Source organism: Coturnix japonica, chromosome 3, assembly GCF_054131305.1.
Source record: "Coturnix japonica strain WE chromosome 3, WE-NBRP24, whole genome shotgun sequence".
NCBI classification, from domain to species: Eukaryota; Metazoa; Chordata; class Aves; order Galliformes; family Phasianidae; genus Coturnix; species Coturnix japonica.
In genome coordinates, this window is record NC_140665.1 from 78,386,350 (window position 1) to 78,406,123 (window position 19,774).

At 43.5% G+C, this 19,774-nt stretch overlaps 1 protein-coding gene across 5 annotated transcripts in view; it reads right to left on the minus strand.

Annotated features, from left to right (window-relative positions):
• Positions 1-18,422, minus strand: part of FAM135A (family with sequence similarity 135 member A) — a 66,616-nt gene extending 48,194 nt beyond the window's left edge. For 2 of the 5 annotated variants that reach the window (XM_015859082.3, XM_015859078.3), the window contains exons 1-3: positions 18,283-18,422; positions 6,545-6,630; positions 2,472-2,592 (exon numbers count right to left, since the gene is read on the minus strand). In XM_015859082.3, coding sequence (XP_015714568.2) covers positions 2,472-2,548 — 77 coding nt within the window. In that variant the 5' untranslated portion in view covers positions 2,549-2,592; positions 6,545-6,630; positions 18,283-18,422. Of the gene's footprint in view, positions 1-2,471; positions 2,593-6,544; positions 6,631-9,722; positions 9,918-17,393; positions 17,534-18,282 lie in introns of those variants that run through there. The other 3 variants (XM_085541981.1, XM_085541982.1, XM_085541983.1) reach the window with 3 other exon arrangements.
• Positions 18,423-19,774: the final 1,352 nt, after the last annotated feature.

The following is a 19,774-nucleotide window of genomic DNA, read 5'->3' on the forward strand; positions in this document are numbered from 1 at the left end:
CCTGTTTCTTCCTCAGGGAGCCACATCTCTGGTTTAGGGCAAAGCCAGTGTTCAGGCAGGACAACTGCAGAAAGTGGGCACCAGATTTATCATTCATGAAGTCTCAGAATCCTTAAGAGAGTTTGTTTTGTGGCATGTAGGGTTTTTCTCCATGTTTAAAACACGCATCATTTTTGAGTGGCTGCCACTCCCAAACGTCAGAAAATAAGAGGACTTTAAATCATAACAAATATAAACATAGAATCGCAGACTCGCAGAATATCCCAAGCTGGAAGAGACCCATAAGAGCATTCTTTTGGCTCATGTTCAACTCACTGCCCATCAGGCCCTAGGTGTACTTCTCTGCAAAGCTGTTCTCTAGCCAGTTAGCCCCCCAGCCTGTACGGTTACATGGGGTTATCTGCCCCCATCTGTATGATGCTGCATTTGCCTTTAACATGGTGAAGTTCCTGTCAGCCCATATCTCCAGTTTGTCTAGGTCCTTTCAAAGAGAAGTTCTGTTTTCTACTGTATCTTACCACTCCCTGCAGTTTCTTATCATTCAAACACTTGCTGAGAAGGCACAGTGTCTCATCACCCAAGCTGTTAATCAAACTCTGCACAGTATTGACCCATTTTCAACATGTGAGGGATGCTATCAGTCATTGACTGCAGGTTGGACTTTGCACCACTTGACCACAACACTTGGGGTACAGTCACCCAAACAATTTTACACCCAACTCATTCTACCGTTCTCCAGTTCACACCTCACTCAAACCACACTATGCCCATCCCTGGAAACATTCAAGGCCAGGCTGGATGTGGCTCTGGGCAGTCTGGTCTGGTGGTTGGCGATCCTGCACATAGCAGGGCTGTTGAAACTAGGTGATCACTGTGGTTCTTTTCAACCCAGGCCATTCTGTGTTTCCCATTTGATTTATAAAAAGACAGCAGTACAAAACCATAATCTATCTGGAGCCTTTATGAAATAAGATGACAAAAGAACCTTGCTATCTCAGATCTTCAATCTCACAGCTCCCAGCCAATTAAATTTCTTTTATTCATTTTGTCACACAATACTCACATATCAAACATTGTTCGGGCAAAAACTCCCATGATCACATCGCACTAATTTAAAAAGGAAAATTATGTGAAGCCCTATCTGAATGAAGCAACAGATTAAAATAAACCAAAAGAGCAACCTGGAGCAAGCTCACTTTTAAGTAATTGATGCAAAGCTATAAGAAAATATTACATAATGAGATAGCTGTATTAGATAAGAACTTAAATTGTTCTTTAACTACATTATGTAACTCAGTTGCAGTGCAACTTTTAGGAAAAGTTAACCACCAAAATAGTCCCACAGACATGGGACTTATTCTGGCAGTGCAGCTCCTTCTCCTTCCTAACACTGCTTTCTAAGAAAGCATGCCCAGAGTTGAATGTTGAAACCAGAGACTCAGTATCTACTTGTCATTTTTCTCATGTCAGCATTCTACTTCTCTCAACTTGCTCTGTTAATATACTGCATTATTAAGAGCAAGCTTAAAAGAAACGTGCCAAGTTGAGCACCATAATTAAAATGCAGTGCTTTGCTTCCTAACTACCTTGCTGAGGGATCATTTGGATCAGAGGGTGAAGATAACCTAAAGATTTCCTTTCCTTCAGGCTCTTCTCTATTAAAATTAACATGTTGCCATGTTCTAGCCTCTCCTTCTCTGCTAATTTCAGGGAAAAACGGATACAGTTCAAGCAACTGTACTTTTTTTTGTCAAAGTAATTAGAATATTCTCAGTATTTTCTCAGACCTCTTAAGCCTTCCCTAATCCTCCTCCAATGAGGACTGAAATTACAATTTCCCACCAATAGATGGATGCAGTCAGTTTGCTGCATATAGTATGATCGCAAACGATAGTGAATATAACAGCTTATCACCTGTCAGTACCAACTTCAGCTCAAATTTAGAGAAGGGTAAGCTCTCTTTACAAAGGCATCCCTTGACTCTTTCTCCAGATATCCTTCCCAGTTCCGTGAAGGCACAACACAGCGAGGATGACAGAAGCTGGTGAAGTTCTCTAATGCCGAATTCATAAAATAATAACTAATAACGGCAGCAACATTTTAAAAAGATTTTAAAAGATTTAAAAGAAAAGTCTATTATATTTCAAGCAAAAGGGATTACAGCAATTAAGATATAAAAGGGTAAAAGCCTGGGTAAGGATATCATCCACTCTCTAAAAGAAAAACAGAACTTTCTTCTTGTCCAATCAGACAATAACTACTTCTTTAAAGCTTAAGTTTTCGGTCAAACTAGTCAAACGTTTCAATTCCTAGCAAGTATATACCTTCCCAATAAAAAAATAAATAACTTTCAAATCACTATAAGGCAATCAATGACATGTGAAGCAACTCTACATGATGCTGCTACGCAATATGGACTTTCCAGCATCAGCCACACACCACAGTGAAGTGTGAAAGAATGCACTACCTACCCTCTTTGAAACAAATCCACATTGAAGAATTTGTGGAGCTCCACGGAGAATTCTACCATAGCCTGAACTTCACTCATGTTTATGAGGATGAAGATGTCAAAACTTGTCAGCACCTTAGTCACTAAAAACAAACAAACAGAAAACAATTTCTTAAAAACATATGCATAGGACAATATCTTGCTGGACCTTATAAAAAGAAAATGTTATTAGACACAGTTTTGTAGTTTTCTTAAATATACGTTTCCTGAGATAAACATGAACACTGAATATGCCAAATCCTGCCCAAAGTAATTTGTATCTTTGCTGTGGCAGAATCAAATATTATCGAAGAAGTATGACAATATGATTAGCATAACATAGCCCTGGAACTTACTGACAGTTATGTACTGCAGCTCTGCTCTGGTAATTGGCTGGAGAGAAGAAAAAATACTGCTATGAAGGAGACAAAGAGCACGACTTCCTTCCAGCCATTACCAAAGCAGAACGATCAGGAAAGTAGCACTACCTCAAGTCTGACATGAGGAAATTACAGAATCACAGAACTGTAGGGGTTGGAAGGGACCTCTAGGGATCATCGAGTCCAACCCCCCCTGCCAAAGCAGGCTCCTTACACCACGTCGCACAGGTAGGCGTTCATCGAGTCTTGAATATCTCCAGAGGAGACTCCACCACCTCCCCCTGGACAGCCTGTTTTTCCGCAGATTTGTGTGGAACTTCCCATGCTGAAGTTTCATCCCATTACCCCTAGTCCTGTCCCCACACAAATTAGTGTGGTCAAATAGAAGTTGTAAGGACTGAGAAGAGCCATGGGACTTTTAAGGGGAAGACTGGAGGGGAAAGGCAGGAGTTAAGGTGGGCAACACACCCATTCTCAGTCAGTCTTTCTTAGTAGTAAGGCATTAATTCTCATTGTCTTTTTGTAGCCACAAACTGGCACCATACTGCTAATTTACAACTGTTTGCTGATACTTAAATTAAAATCCTACGGACTTTGATGAGTTCTGCTGTTTTTCCTTCAACAGTATCAAGAGGATTAATAAAACAGACTACCTTTTCTGCAAACATCTGTCCCCAATCTTCCTAGTTCCTGCAAGCACTGCCAGGTCTGAGCAATAAACAAACAAAAACCAAAATGGCCAATCCATTACACACATTAGTTCCCCTTCTGGCTCAAGCACAGAAGCAGTAAACCTAATACCTGAGCTTGAATAGGCCTTGAATAGGTTATGGCATTTTTCTATTTCTGCTACACAAGCTTAAACAAGCAGGTGGGAGTGTGTGAAGCAGCAGGTGGTACTAAGACTGAAAAGTCAGCCAAAGCAGAACAGTCACTTGAAAGCAAGTTACCTTAGGGGGCTACCTACCATCCAAACTATCTTGGCCCCCAACACACAATAAGATTTACCTTGCTGTACTTTCTCTAGAGGAGCTGGAAAGTTTCAAGCATTGTAGCACAGCTTTAGATTCTTAACAATAAACAAGCAAATTCTAACCTTGGTTTAACAACCTGTTCAAGGACTCTACATACACTTTACTACAAACAAAGAAACAGTAACTTAGTACTACTGATGTAGGAGGGAATAAAGAAAGAGGAATTTTGCTTCTGAAGCTGAGTGGTAACAGTAGGAAGAACTCCTATCAACAACCCTTCATGCCAGATCAGAACTACAGCACGTAGAGCAGGCTGCATGTAGCCCAACACAGTCTGCAATGTGGCTGGGCCCTTGCCCCCTGTCCTGGGTACATCTGCAACTCCATTTTCAGTCAACATAAACATATTACCTGGGAATTTTCAATCAGAGCTGCCATCAGACATTCCACTCAAAAATCTGACCACATCCCTTTATTTTTATAAGCCCCATCTCGACAGAGAAAAACAGCTCTCCCTTCACAATCATACCTTATTCACGTCATCACTTTTTGATAGTACGTACATTTGTGATCAGCTATTGTTGAGGGTGAAGTAAAGCAGGAGTGAAATTTCATCCAAAAATCTCAAGAGCTCACTAAGCATTACAACCAGAGCCATCGAACCAGCCTGATGTGTTAGTTACACAAAAACAATGTCACATTTCCCACCAGCTCTATGTTTTTGTTGCTCTCTTTTAATAAAAAGCATTAAAAATTAAAATAAACTTTGTTACTCATATGCATGAACCTTATTATATATGCATGAACCTTATTATATATCTTATGGGAGCTGCTTTGTAAGTAATGCCTTTTATCTTACGATGTTGGCCCACAAAGCCAGAGGTGGATGTTAATGAAATGACAGTAGAGGCTGAACCTTCCTGCCTTTATTCTATTCCATGTTGTCACTGTGTGACAGATGGCAGCAGAGGGGCAGTCTGACAACATGGCGCCTGACATGGAAGTGCGTATGAAGGAAGGTGTGTCACTGAATTCCTCCATGTGAAACTGGCATCCACTGACATTAATTAATGCTTGCTGAACGCTGATGGAGACCAAATAGTGGATGTGAGCACAGTGGGGCATTTCAGCAGTGGCAACAGTGGATCATCTTCAATGAGATTCAATGCAATGAGGCAGAGATTTTTACGAGCGCAGCATGCAGGCTCTTATTCGTCACTGTTGAAAATGCACAGCTAATGGCGGTGACTATGTTGAAAAATAGTGTTTTGTAGCTGAGTTTTTGCTCTTTCTTTCAGACAGTGTTATTGTGCTCTTTGTATCAGTTGCAGTTTCTGTGGAAACTGTGCATTTTTTGCAGTCAAGAAAGGGGAATCTTCATGGGACACATTAAATTGTGGGAGGTGGGGGGGAAAAGAACGTGACAGTATCTGCTGGGAGGGTCCCCAAAATCTGGCTAGGCCTGTGGCCTTCATCAGATGGACGGAGGTGTCAGCAGATAGCGGTAGTCTCTTCATAATGGCTTCAAGTTGCGCCTGGGCAAGTTTAGGTTGGATATTAGGAAACACTTCTTTACAGAAAGGGTAGTTAGGTACTGGAATAGGCTCCCCAGGGAGGTGGTTGAATCGCCATCCCTGGTTGTGTTTAAGAGCCGTTTGGATGTGGTGCTCAGGGATATGATTTAGTGTAGGGTTTTTAGAGTTCGGGTACTGGTTAGGCTGTGGTTGGACTTGATGATCTTCAAGGTCTTTTCCAACCTGGGTAATTCTATGATTCTATGATTCTAAGGAGGAAACTCAAACTTGTTGTTTGCTAATCACAAAACATCCAACTTAAGAAGTTAAAACTTGCATAGAGGTATTTCTTTGTACATTCTATTTAAATTTACTGCTAACTTTGTATTAATGTCAATAACATTAAATGTCCACAACTCACTTCAATACCTTATGAGTTGATTGTTGTATTTTAAAGCATATAATTAGCATTCACAAACTGAGGTATTGAACTGAATACTGTCCTGCCTGCTTGCAAGAAACAAGAATCCTTCATCAGGAACAACCACAGTATGAACAATTGAGGTTAATGCAGCATATAAACAGTATCAGAGGAAGTGATAACAAATATTAACATCCTAACACACAGGGTTAGAACAATCCACGGGTTTCACAATTCTTGGTGGCTACTTAGAACTTGTGAACAATCAAAACAACACAGTAAAACCCAACAGTATTAAAGCATTGAGACTGAAAATCTCCAGTAGTCACTTGATCCAATGCTGAGGACTAAAACTTCACAATCCTGAGGGTTTAAATATACAAACCTTTTCTTAAGGAGAAAAGTTCCTACATATCCTTTCCATTTCATGCAGTTCACTAGCTCATCCCTTCTTCAACTATTCAAACTCATCAACAGAAACAACAGGAAACAGATCAAAGAAATATAATCAGATTGTAAAAGTCCACCAAAAAGGAAAAACATGTTTTTGTTTTGTTTTACTTAATCATTTTAGTGATACTTCATAACAGATACATCAGAGCACCTATGAGCACAATAAGACAGATGGAGGTGTGCAGAAACCTCCTAAAACAGCTTTGTTCTGCGTGAAACGCTTGTCAAACAATGCTGTTAATCAGATTCTTGGACTGGGAATTGCAAAACAAAGCTAAGAAATAAAACCACGGAACATCCAAAAAATCTCTTACCTCTACTGGTAAATACTCCATTTTAGTACAGTAATTAACCAGTCTTCCAGTTCTTCACTATTGCTGTCAAAAGCATACTGCTTGAACTAGAAAACAGAAAACAAAGCAAAACAAGAATATTTTACTAAGCACAATCTCTCTGGAGGTTTTCGGTGTTTATGTTCTTTATTTTCTTTTCCCATGTCCTCATATAGCAAAATCTCTCCAGCAAACACACATATGTACCTTCCACCACCACCTCTGCCATTTGCCCTCACCTCCTACACCAGAATCACAGATCACAGAATGACCCGGGTTGGAAGGGACCTCAAGGAAATATGTAGTTCCAACCCCCCTGCCTAGCAGGGCCACCAAACATACACATTTACTAGATCAGGTTGCCCAGGGCCCCATCCAACCTGGTCTTGAACACCTCCAAGGACGAGGCATCCACAACCTCCCTGGGCAGCCTGTTCCAGGGCCTAACCACTCTCCTAGTGAAGAACTTCCCCCTAACATCCAACCTAAATCTTCCCTCTTTTAACTTAAAACCATTTCCCCGTGTCCTGCTATTGTCAGCCGTTTTGAAGAGTTTACTCCCCTCCTCTATGTAAGTTCCCTTCAGGTATTGAAAGGCTGCAATGAGGTCACCCCGCAACTTTCTCTTCTCCAGGCTGAACAAGCCCAACTCCCTCAGCCTGTCAACTGCCCAGCCAGCCTGCAGTCCTGTCAGCCTTGCCATGCTCACAGTGTTCAGCTTTCTGTAAGTGCAGTAGTCTGACACCTACTTTTCCAATATGAAGCTAAAAAATAAACTGCTCCTTGAAGCTGGAGCCCTGGTAAAGCTGATGTTGCCACATTTGGTCAAACCACCCCTGTGTGTGCTGAGGAAATTCACTATCAAGCTCCAGAAGGGCTCCACACACCCCATGTGCTGCCACAGCCCACCTGGTCTCCAGAGACAATCTCAGATCACCACCAGCAACACAGCAAGGAGGCAGGAGGAGATTCTGGCCCATGTTACCAAACACATCTCACATCCCCATGTGTCTACGTAGAGGATACAACCTTCAGTAACAGGTCAGATGAAATGCTCCTACTGAACCCTGTGTCTCCCCTGCTCAGGAGACAAAGACACTCAGGCTAAAATTCAGCAGATGGGCCCTACGAACATACTTCCCTAGAGCAAACTCCCCATTCTATTGGATATCCTTTAGATTTTAGACATAAAGAGAAAGGAATGCTTACTTATGCTTTCTTAGAGGAACTTTGAGTCCCTTCTTTATGAATTTCAGAGAAACACAAAACCTATTGCAGCTTGTGCAGGCAAGCTGTGAAACTAAACTGTTTTCGCTTTAGCTTCAGAGAAAATAGAGAAACTGGAGCATAAAAAATAAATTCCCCGGATTTTTTTTAAAATAGAAAATGCTTGTGCTTGTCATGTGTAACATAACATCTTCAACACCACAAATTATCTTTAACGCCCTGGTAAAATTCCAGCACCACAACATCGCATCAAAATGACACTGACTTTGATTGTATTTATTGCACTGCACAATACAGACTGCACCACACTTTGGTGCTTGGGTTACTTTTTAAAGGATGAAGCTCTTTTTTTTTTGTTTTTAAAGAAGAGGGTGGGCACAAACTCCTCAGAGCAAGGAAGATTATTTTAGCCTTAAATTTAGTTTTTTATACTCAGTAGAAGTCCAAATCCAAAAGTACAGAATCCTACAAATGAAAGTATAACAAAACTCTTATTTTCCTCCAGTTTTCTCCTAGTCCTCATCACTCTTCAGGTAATGTTTTCTTCTAAGCTCCTACAGGAGCTCTGTATATTGCTCTGCCTGACCTTTTTCTCCCTTTATACTTGGAGCTCCAGTATCTGCCAACACAAACTCAACCACCATCTATCTCCGTGCTGATGACTCACAGATTTGTCCTCCCCACCTGAGAACTGTCTTCAGTTCCAATTTTAGCTGTTTCTTGGACGCAGCCTTCAGCTAAAACGCATTGTGGCTGAAACAGAGATCTTACCCTGACCTGCACAGCTATTCCCAATGCTTACTTTCAGAGTGTGCATGAAAGCACAAGCTCATTGTAAACCTAAACAGTACTCTTTCATTTCCTTTTCTCATAGACTTGACAAGACTATGCACAGGAGCAGTCAAATGTTATTCTATGTGATCAGGAATGTGTTTCATCTATCTAGATGGCCAAAACATATCGACGTTAATATCCGCCCTCGTTTTAATTACAGTTAAGCTAGAAAGTGTAATTCACAGCATGCATTAGTTCAACACGGTGCTGCAAAGAGACAGTCTTTTATTTTGATCATTTCACCCCTCCTCCTGCATTTCAGGCTCTCTAGAGACCTCTGCATCAAGCAGAACTCACTTGCCTGCTTTTAAAATCTTGGACCTGAGCAGCACCCAGCATCACAGCATCCTGGCTGATGACCAGAGCTCCTCAGCACAGCACCAGAGCCCAGTCCTCCATAATTAAAAAGGTGAGAGAGGTACATAAGAAATGCTAATTGAGTTTTGGGTTGCATAAACATCACGTTGTAAAACAAGGGAAAAAAACCAACAACATAATGTTAAGTAGAGGCATCTTGGATACCTTTTTCAAATTAATTCAATATTGAAAAGACAACATGAGTACCACTCAGAAAGAACCAACAGAATAGACTGCTTTATGTAAGGATTTATTGTTTGAATGAAGATTATACTGTTTTCAAATCTGCACATTTCTCCATATCTGAATATAAACATCCCCTCTCACTTGAATATAGTTAAATGATGACTGAATATCATAGGCTCGGGGCAAAACCCAACCATGACACTCTTCTTCCTGTTGGTTCTCTGAGGCCATGTTACCTTGCAGACAGCTGTTACATGGTTTGATCCACCTTTTCTCACAAAGCTGGTGCAGAACAATTATGACACTTCCATGGACCACATAAACAACCACCATTAAAACTTTCCCACACTATTCTTTAAATGTAGAACCAATAACTGGCCCACTGTGCAGGACACTGATAAAAATGACACACTCGCTACTTCGGACTGACAACTTGATTATTCCCACTGAGCATGGAAGTCATCAATATGTTGCACTTCTTTCTTTTCTTCTGCCTTGCTAATAGATCACATTTGCGATGTAATGATTCATGTTGAACATTCATTAGGCTCATTACCTTTTATCTTAGCGCTGCACTTTGCCTGCCTGACAAATCACACAGTATTTCTAAGCTTCCTCATTAAAAAGTTTAACACAAAAACTTCTGTGAGCAGCTGCTTTCCTGCAGATGCGTTCCCCTCCCTCCTGTCTGGCCCAACACCTTGACCAAGCAGAAGATCACACACCAGGCACGTAATGATCTTATAATAACCTGAAAAAAAAAACCAACAACAATAAATTTGCAAGCTGTACTATTTTGGCTTAAATAACAAACTGCGTAACAATATAGTCACCTTATCACAACCTCAAGAATTTAAGAAAGATGTGCTATACAGGAATTAATAGACTAAGAAAGGGAAGTTTGATAAAATATTTTGATTGTGCTCAACTGAAGTTCTTCATAATGGGCATTATTCTTCATAAGGATTTCTATCAGTGTACTTAAAACATACTTCCTTTTCCTACTCATAAAGCAAGAAAATCAACACTTCTTTGAATTCCGTGTGCCAGGCAATCCAATGAAATGAGAAATAGCTCTCACGCGTACAAATGAATGTGGCATTAAAATGCCTGCAATGACTGTTGCTGTCATTACTCAGCCATATTTTATGAATCAGAATAATGCTCGAGTCACTTATTGTGACTTCCTTCCCAGCACAAGCAAATTTATTGTTTAAAAAAAACCCAGATCTTTGATTTTAAGAGAAATAAAGAAGAAATCTAATGGTACGTGCTCAGTGAATTATTTCTTAAGTAGCAATTCTGTAAATAAAACAGAGCACCATCTATTGAGTTAAGTCACTGTTCCACTACCTGCTACGGGGTCACTGTTTGACAAGACAGTAAATACAGTTTAGATTTGACAGGTTGATTTTTACTGGAAGGCTTCATGCCAAGTAGTTACCGTCTTTCCTCCCACAGTAGGCGTTAAGTCAGCACAAATGATATATTGTGTACTCTTATTAACTTGAGAAATGTGATAGTTTGCCTGCCTGATCAAAGTTACAGTACATAACCTGACAGTAAATCTGATCCAGGATCAGTGGTCACAAAGCCACATCCTTGGTAGCTCCTACACGAACACCATCTGTGGTGACAGGCTGGATGTGCCAAGATGGAAGAACAGGCGCTTTGCTTGGACCTTTCAGCAAACAGAAATCATTTCATTGACAGATGGGGGTACTGCATCAGAGCCTCGTTTATTTTTTAACACATAATGTTAATAACCTAACACAAAGTCAGCTGACTTGGAGCTGACTTGACAGGAATATATCTATAAAGAAATAAACTCTGATATTAATTTTTCTGTTACAGTTTGGCTTTTAGGTTCCCATCATTTAAGCAAAACAAATCGAGGCAAGCATTATTACACATAAATTTAAGTTACAAGATTGCTTCTTTGATATTAAATTAAAAAAAAACAACCATTATAATTCTGAAAATATAAAGCACTGTCATCGTCTTCTTGAAATCTGCCCACTGCCTTTACTCAATACTGATTAGAGAAATGGCATAGCTTCTTATTAAGTTGTTCTTGATTTTTAACCACAGATCCTTCAAAGACCCTCCCTGCAATTGTTCTGGTACACAAAACATGCATTAGCCTTACATTCAAATCTATTTTCTTTTAGTATAGTGCAATTTAGGTCTGGTTTGTATATGATACAAACATAAAGTTGAAGGACAATTAAATGGACTGCCACTGGAAGCACTGACCTCACAAAGCTCACGTAGTCATTGGAAAAGTACCCCAGAATGTGCATGAAAAATATTTATACAACCAGTTTTTGGACACACATTGAGACAACCTCCATGTCAGTTTAGTGTAATAGCTTATTGCTGCTTGTTTGTCTTAATAGTGACCCGGTAAGGAAGAACCTACTGATTCTTGTTACCTCAGATGGCATCTCTAGATCTAATCTCCTGCTCAGTTCCAAATCTAAGAGCACCAACTTGGAGCACATCTAACCTTTGTAAGTCTACATTATCACTCTTTTCTACCACTGCAGGCTGGAGTAAACGAGATCATACCCAACAGGAATTGAAGTCAGAAAAGAAAAGAAGAATCAAATTAAATAAGATCACCCCTTGCTCTCTTTTATTTCCTTTAGAAGAGAAAGATCTGTCTATAGTTAGGCCAATATTAACACCTAACCCTGAAGAAAAGAGCAAGAACTCAGCAAGAATTCAAGCCATCTCTTCCCATGAAATTACACCAGAACACCAGCAGCAGCTTGACAAGCTCCCATCCCAGGTGCTCATTTCTATCTTCACAGCATCTCACTCCCACAACACACTGCTCGTGGGACAGCATTTTAAAATGAATTAGTTACCATTTTAGAACCATCTATTTTTGCAGAGCTCCATCAGATCACTTCCTTATCCTGTTTCAAAGCACAGCTCCACAAATAGCTCTCACCAGCCCTGATGGGGAAGGGACAGGGAGCTGCAGCAGGGAGACAGCAGTCCCTCAGAGCTCCCTTCTCTTGACACCAAAAGGGAGCCAAGCAAAGAGGCTTAAACGGCAGCAATTGTAAAACAATTTGCCCTTCTCACAGTCATTTTAGAGGTAAAAAGCCCTCCACTCCTTCCTTACAATAACTAAGCAAGTTGGAAGCAGACAAGAGCCCATGTAAGTACTCCTCCTGCCCAAAAAGGATACAGCCTCAAGAGGCCAATCATAAGCCTGAGTCCGACTTCTCCTGGGATGTCCCAACCCCTCCTCCGTGGGTTTGTGTTTCAAGGAAGGAAACAACAACCTGTGAATCCTCCTGAGGGGCAGATGGGGGATATTCCTCTCCTGAAGGAAGCAGAAAGGGCTGGGAAGCGTGAGGAGCTTCAAATGCATCCCTCTTTGGGCAGGCTCAGAGCTGTGCTCTGCCTGCAGGATCACTGACTGGTGGTATTGGCAGCCTCAGATGACAGCACATCTTTAGCTCAAGCAGGGCTTTTCCCCTTCGTGTCACGGAGGCAGAGCACAAGGCCTGCCCTGGCCTCCTGGCCTCCACAGCACTCAGGCATCACTGCCCCACACAGAACTGGCACTGTACTGCCACTGTTACCAAAGGAAGATGTGTGCAGAGTCCCTGTTAAACACACGAGTACAGCAACCCAATCCCGTTTTGCTTTTGCTTATTCCACAGCTTAATAGCTTGATGGCCCCCTCCCCTTCCCACATGCCACCTTCCTGACAGAATAACGCTGACTCCGATGAGCTGTGAGGAGAACTGACACAAACGCAAAATGACATTGCTGTACTCAGGAGCAACATGTTCAAAATAACACCAACTTAATGATCACCTTCAGCACCTTCAACAGGGGAGACGTGAAGGGTTACACATCAAAACAAAGCAGTAAACTGATTTTGGAATCAGCCTGAACCGTGACGGCAATTACAAGGCATTGCCTTGTAAACAATTCTTGGTAATGTTGCACAGTTTTTGTTCATCCTTTTTCCCCCCTATAATTTACTTGTCATATTCAGTCAGAAATTTACACACTAGTGGTTTTTAATCGCTGAATGCCTTATATGCCCCTTTCAAATACACAGCAGCTAGAATAGGGAAAAAAAGCTGTTAAGTACATCATGACACAGAGAAAAGGAGCCAAGTTAACAGAGGTTTTCCCTACTCTGTGGATGCACAGATAATTAGTTTTCAAACAGACCCTTGTCACTGTATTTGAGAGGGACAAACTCAAAGCTGATTATCCTGACTCAAGATTTACCTTCCCATCTAAACTCCACCAGCTTCCATAGATATCACAAGTCAAAAGCCAGGTACGTACCTGTCCGAACTTCTTGTCACCAGCCAACGGTCAAAACAAGTATTTGTAGCCTGAGCTGACATTCAAATTACTATCACAGTATCACAATGTCCTTTCCACAGAAGGGATCATATCTGAAGAGCATGCAATGTAAAATGAGTGCCAAGTTAAATCCGATGGCACCGAGCTTCTGCCTGAGCAACAAGGGCTTTCAATAGGAAAAGCCCAGCCATACATGACAGCATAAGGCTGGAGGTGCAGGTCCCATCTTCCCCTGATAGGTCTAGTATTGACCTCAGCTATTGCAAGGCTTTCTCTCTTTGCCATTTTACGTGAAAAGTGGTAAATGTAAATTTTCTATTACCTATGCTCCATTGTTCCGGCACTTCAAATATCCACACTACTGTGGCATATTTTGATCCAACTTATTTCACTGAGCTGAGGGATTTATGGTCAGAGGTACATTAAATCCCAGGCTCTGGAATTATCTGATTGTCGATTTAATCTCAGGTTGCCCAGAAAATTTACAAAAGAAAAAGCATTTATGGAAAGCTAGATGGGCCACATACAGACAGGCAGGCTAGATTTAAATGACTAGATATACAAATACCTTTACTAATAAAAGACACAATTCTAATCTACACTACTTAGTTGGAATTTTTTTACAGGGAAATCTACAAACATTACGCAGAAAAATCAAGTGGCAGCTGAACTGAGCCTGGGAAGAAAGCTTTTTCTACAAAAGGTACTTCTTAAACCTGCAGGAGAGCAAGTAGTACTACGTATCTGCCATGAGTTCTAACAGAAAGAAAATAAAAGATACACTGTGAGTCATTCTGATATCAAAACTTCAAAGCCTTAAAGGCATACTTGCTTTACTAACTTCAGGAAATCATCTAAAGCAAAAAGACTGTTCAACTTATTTTATAACCAGAAAGCAGCATTAGTTGATCTAGTCTGACACTGTTTATACAACAGGTAACAAGTGACCGAAGCCACGATCAGTAGAACATCAGAGTGACAAATTCATTAAGTTAAAACAAGTGAACAAGGCGGTAATTATAAGTAAGCAGAGCTGGATCAGAAAAACAAGAAGTTAAAGGTAAGGCTTCCTGTATAACTGACAAATGCTGTGGATTTTTCCTCAAATCTAAGAATTTGGGTGAGGAGAGGGTGTTGGAGATTTATAAATAAGATTTAGCAAACTAGAGGCCTTATATATAGAGACGGATGTGTTTGAATATACATATATAAAATTATATAACATTAGCGTTAACAAACGTGTAGCTTTTAATTTTTAAAATATAAATATGAAAAAGATTGCTTTTTATTTTCCCAATGTAAGTCACACAACTTAGGAAGGAAGAAATTCTGCATTTATTTTTACTAAGAAATATTGATAAGGGAGACTTCACATTTTGCTTCCAACAAAGGATCATGATTCGTAGCACTGAAAATGCCTCCAAATCCAAAAACTCTAAAGAAAACCCATGAATAGAATTGAAGCCATTTCAGTCCGCTTTCACACTTCCAACCTTTGTTCTGCTTATAAACCAAACTCTTGGAGGCTTCGCTGTGCTCCTTATTCCTCCGCCTGTTCTTTCCAAGAATAGTGCTGTCACAGATTTCCTGCTTGAAGTAAACACAGTTCGCTCACCTAACTTTTCCCTGACCTCAAACAACAGCAAACTATTTCCTCCCTTTCAGATTCTCTTCTCGTATACCCTTTGTTGTATACTCGTGTTACCACAAATATTCCACGCATTGTTCTCTGAGGAAGACAATTTGTAAGACAGACTTCTACAAATATCAACTACAGCGCGTTACCAACATACCATCAGCTTTCACTAGAAACGAACGCATAAATATTTAACTGCTGCCTTCATACTTCTCCAATGACAGAGCTTTCCACGCACAATACTTTGAGATATATTCCATGAATGAGCGTCATCAAAATGTGCTTAGTAAAAAGCTACAGTAAGCCAAGATCAACAAATACTTAAACTTAAAAGCACGTGCCTGGTGATACGGAAAACATAAAGCACATGAATGTTCTGCCTGGCTTTGCTGCAGAAATGGCATCTATTAGGAAGCACTATGATTGTGGAAAGTTCATAGGGAAAAGAGAAAGCAGCTTTGAGTTTATTCGACCGATCAGATACAGTCTGTTGCTCCCCCTGATTTAAACCAGCAAGATGCAAAGTCTTGAAGGTTCTTGAAGGTTCCTATATCCTGCATATTACACATTCCAATGCACTTTCATTAAAAGATCACGTTTTCAAAGCTTTTCCACGTGCAGAGAAAATGAATTTAAGACTAATTTAGTTATGAATTAGTCTTAAATTAAGTGTTATGTTCATAGTTTAACCAGAAAAGAAACGGAACATGCCTGTATTCCACTTGAACACTTTGGCTATGTGCTTCCTGAGCCAACAGCCTGTCAGAGGAACCCGACATACAGCAGCAGTCTCACACAATAAATACCCATCGTGAACAATTTACTGGTCAATACGCATCTGCTACTTCTCTCCCCTGTCATGAAAGCAATAGAAAGCACTAGTGAGATTGGATTTTTCCATCAGGAGGAAAGTGGGAGGGAGGAAATCCCACACAACGCAAACGTAACACTTCAACCCTGGTTAACTAGAGAGTGTATCCCACTGAAGGCTGCCCTTCATCTGCGGACCAGCGGGTGCAAAAGAACAAAAAGATCACAGGACAGAATCAAAGGAGAGGATGAATCATTTAACAAGCAACAACAACAAGCACCAGCTTCTATCAATGACAACTTCAAATATTGAAACAGAGTCAACGGGAGTAAGAATCCCCAGCAATTTATTATAATTCTCACAGTAAGATCCACTCTTGTTAACAGCTTAACTTTCACATTTGCTCAGGAAAGCACACATACACAAAGGCACCAACACTCGGCATTACATCTGTGAACATTTATGTGCCTGTTGCCCAGCCTGGCACAGACATTCAGCTTCTATTCGAGAACATGAAACAGTACTACAAGAATCAGAGCTGTGACATGGCTCCTACATCTCTCTACCCACAGCAGTTCAAGACCTTGCCACTCACAGCAACCCACTTCACCTCCCTGCCAGCATTCGCTTTCCTGGTTGTTTCCACACACAGCCAACACTGTCAAAGAGGAGCCTGAACTAAAATACAGAAACATCCTGTTACAGTGTATTAACAACATCTTAAACCACAACAATCAAGTCCAGCAGGGGCTCAGTGTTCCTTGATGGACTAGCAAGGACGACAGTGATCCACACACAAGGTTTGGAATAAAACTACTGCACTTATATGCATGGGTGCTTTGGTGGGTTCAGAACAGACACTGGGGATTATTTCTTCTGCATTCTGAACAGAATACAAGATGTTATTGTCGGGCTTTTGCTGAGCTCAGAACTAACTTCTACAGCAGCAGAATTAGATTCAATCACTAAATGTACCAGGTTGTCTGGCACATTGCTCAGAATCACAGTGTAGAGATTTTGGTTGCTGCACTCACTTGACTACTACTGATTACACACCAGACCTCACCTAGGCCACTCATACTTATAGCTTAAAGTGAAGCTCACAAATAAATTTTACTAACACAGTATTTTCACGTATTGCTGTGAATAACCACTATGTCACATCAAGCAATTTTAAACCATCCCAAAGAACGAGTTCTAATATAACCTTTACTGATTACCGAAGGACAGCTGATGAATTGACCCACTAAGAGGGGGAAAAACGAGAGGCAGCCACCAAAGCCAGGGCTCAGAGCTGCAACCAATCTGACGTGTCAGATGCAGGTACTCACACTGCGACTGCCACAGGCAAAGAAACAGAGTAAGGCAATGATTCTATTTCATTCCGCTGGAATGGTAAAAATGATAAGGCTTAAAATAGAAAGTTTGCTTACTTTTCAATCAGAAAAGTCCGCTGCAAGGAGCAAAGGCCCTGAACACCTCTGGCTACACAGCATTCATGTGACTGTAAATCCCACAAACTGTATCTTCAAATGGGCTACGTTATGCAACTTCCAAGCGGCACGCTTGTAACCTATAAGCATGCAATAAGGCGTTCAAGCAAGTACTACAAAAAACATTAAAAACCTCCCAGAATAGAGCAGAGAGACACTGGAGCACCCTCTTCTCGTGCAGGTTCTGCCTCCAGCGCAGTGCTGGCCTTACAGTGGGGTTCTGGTGGGGTATTTGGGGGGTTATTCCCCCTCCCGGCCCGGCTGCTCCCACGGCCGCTGAGCAGCCCGGACTCCCGGGGCCGCACCAGGAAACACCCGCAGCTGTTCCCAGCGCTCGGCCGCCAACTTTCCGCACTCCACGAAAACATTAAAAAATAAAACCTATCGTTCCAGCTCCCGGCAGATAGAGAGCGGCGTTTCCCAGCACGGGCGCGGCGAGCCCGGCCGGGCGGCAGCCGCTCGGGCACTTCACCGAGGGAACGAGGTGGAAATTATTCCTGACCTATTTTCGGAGCGATAAACAATCGGTGGCGGCGGCGGAGCGCTGCCCGGGCACCGAAACTTCCCGGCCGCGGGGCGAGGCGGGCCCACCGCCCCTCATACCCGCGCCAACGGGGGCCGGGCCGGAGCGGCGCCGCGGGGCCGGGAGGGTCCCCGCACAAACAAGTCTCCCCTCCCGCCGTGCCCTCGGCTCGCGGGGGGTCGCCGTTCGGCCGCAGCCCGGCGGAGGGGCCGGAAGGCGGAGCGGGTGGGACGCGCCGCACACCCGCCGCCCCCCGGCCCGTCGCCTCGCGCCCCCCCCTCCCCCTCGCCGCCGTCCCGCACCGACCTGGGACAGAAAGGAGCGGCCGCCGCCCGCCGCTCAGCCGTCGCCTCCTCGCTTCCCGCTCGCAGCGCAGTCCAGGCCGCGGCAGCAGCGGGGTGGCGTAGCGCGGGCATCCGCCGCCAGCGCCCGCTGCTCCCGGAGCGGCCCGCGACACCGGCGCTGGGCGGGGAAGGGGGGGCCGCCGGGAGATTGCCGCGCGCCGCTTCCTGCCGCCCGGCGCACGGGGACGGCGGCTGCCGGAGGGTCTCGGCGCGGCACAGCCTCGCGGCCGCCGGTGCAACAACGATCTCTCGTCTAGGCGGAGGCAGAAGCCGGCGGCGGCGGAGCCCTCGGCCGCCGCATCCCCATCCTCCGCGCCGGGCTTTCCGCGCCGCCTCCGGCTCCGAGGAGTTGCTCCCGCGGCGCTGCTGGCAGCCGGAGCCCCGTCGCCGCGCCCGGCTCGGGCTCTTGCTCCCCCTGCCGCCCCGCCGGGCCGAGCTCGGGCTCCTCCCGCGGCTCCGCGGGGCCGGGCCGGGGCGGAGGGGAGCGGCCGGCAGCCGGCGGTTCGCGGGCGGGACCTCGACCTCCCGCGGGCCCGTCTCGGCCGTCGGGGCCCGATTCCCCCGGGACCCCTCCGCGGGACCGCGGGCACGGAGCGGCGGGGGGCGGGGAGGGCTCCGTGCCATGGGCACCGCTGCCTGGGCTCGGAATCACCGGGGCAGGGGGTGGGCGGGGGACAGTGGTGGTGGTTGTTTGAAGCCCTGTTTGGGCAACCTGCTTGTAAGACTTCTAGCGGTTTATCAGAGCAGGATACAAGTAAATGGGCTGTGATGAAGCTACTTGTCTTAATGTAGAGGGGGAGAGATCCCGCGTACTTCAGTCTCCCATTAACAAGTGCAGCGTGCAGCCTGGGAATCAGTTGTTTTCCGTAGTTCTCTGAACTGAAACGATTGGCTGTCTGAGAAGAAAACTCATTTTCTTATTTGCCTTCTGTTTGCCTTCCCGTGGAGAGGAAAAAAACAAAACACCACCACCAACAACTTGAATGTGAAGAAAACATTCCTCTTAGCTTAAATATAGTTTTTCAGAACCCAAGGTGGCCTCCCCTCTGGAAGTTAGTCCTGAACCTGTTTTGCAGAAGTCTGTTGGGAGAGTGACGAAGCAGGCTGTCACCAGTAGGTTTGCTTATGGTATTCCTTTGATTGTGGAGCGCCTTTCAGCCATGCAGCCTCCGGCCAGGCAGGTGGACCTATTCATCTTTGCATATGATTCTTTCATTAATACCTCCATCAATTAATTTAGCATCCAAAAGTGCCAGCAGAATATAGCAAAGCAGGCGGCCTGGTGGTGCTGGGCATGGAAGGACAGAGGGATAGGATGTGATTGCAGCACAGTGCTGAAGCTTTGCAAGGAGTCCTGAGTTCCCAGCACCTGCTGACTGGGATTGTTCTCATCACTGCACACAGAACCTTTCTCACTGCAAGCTGAACTCGTGGCTGTCTGGAAATTTAGTCCT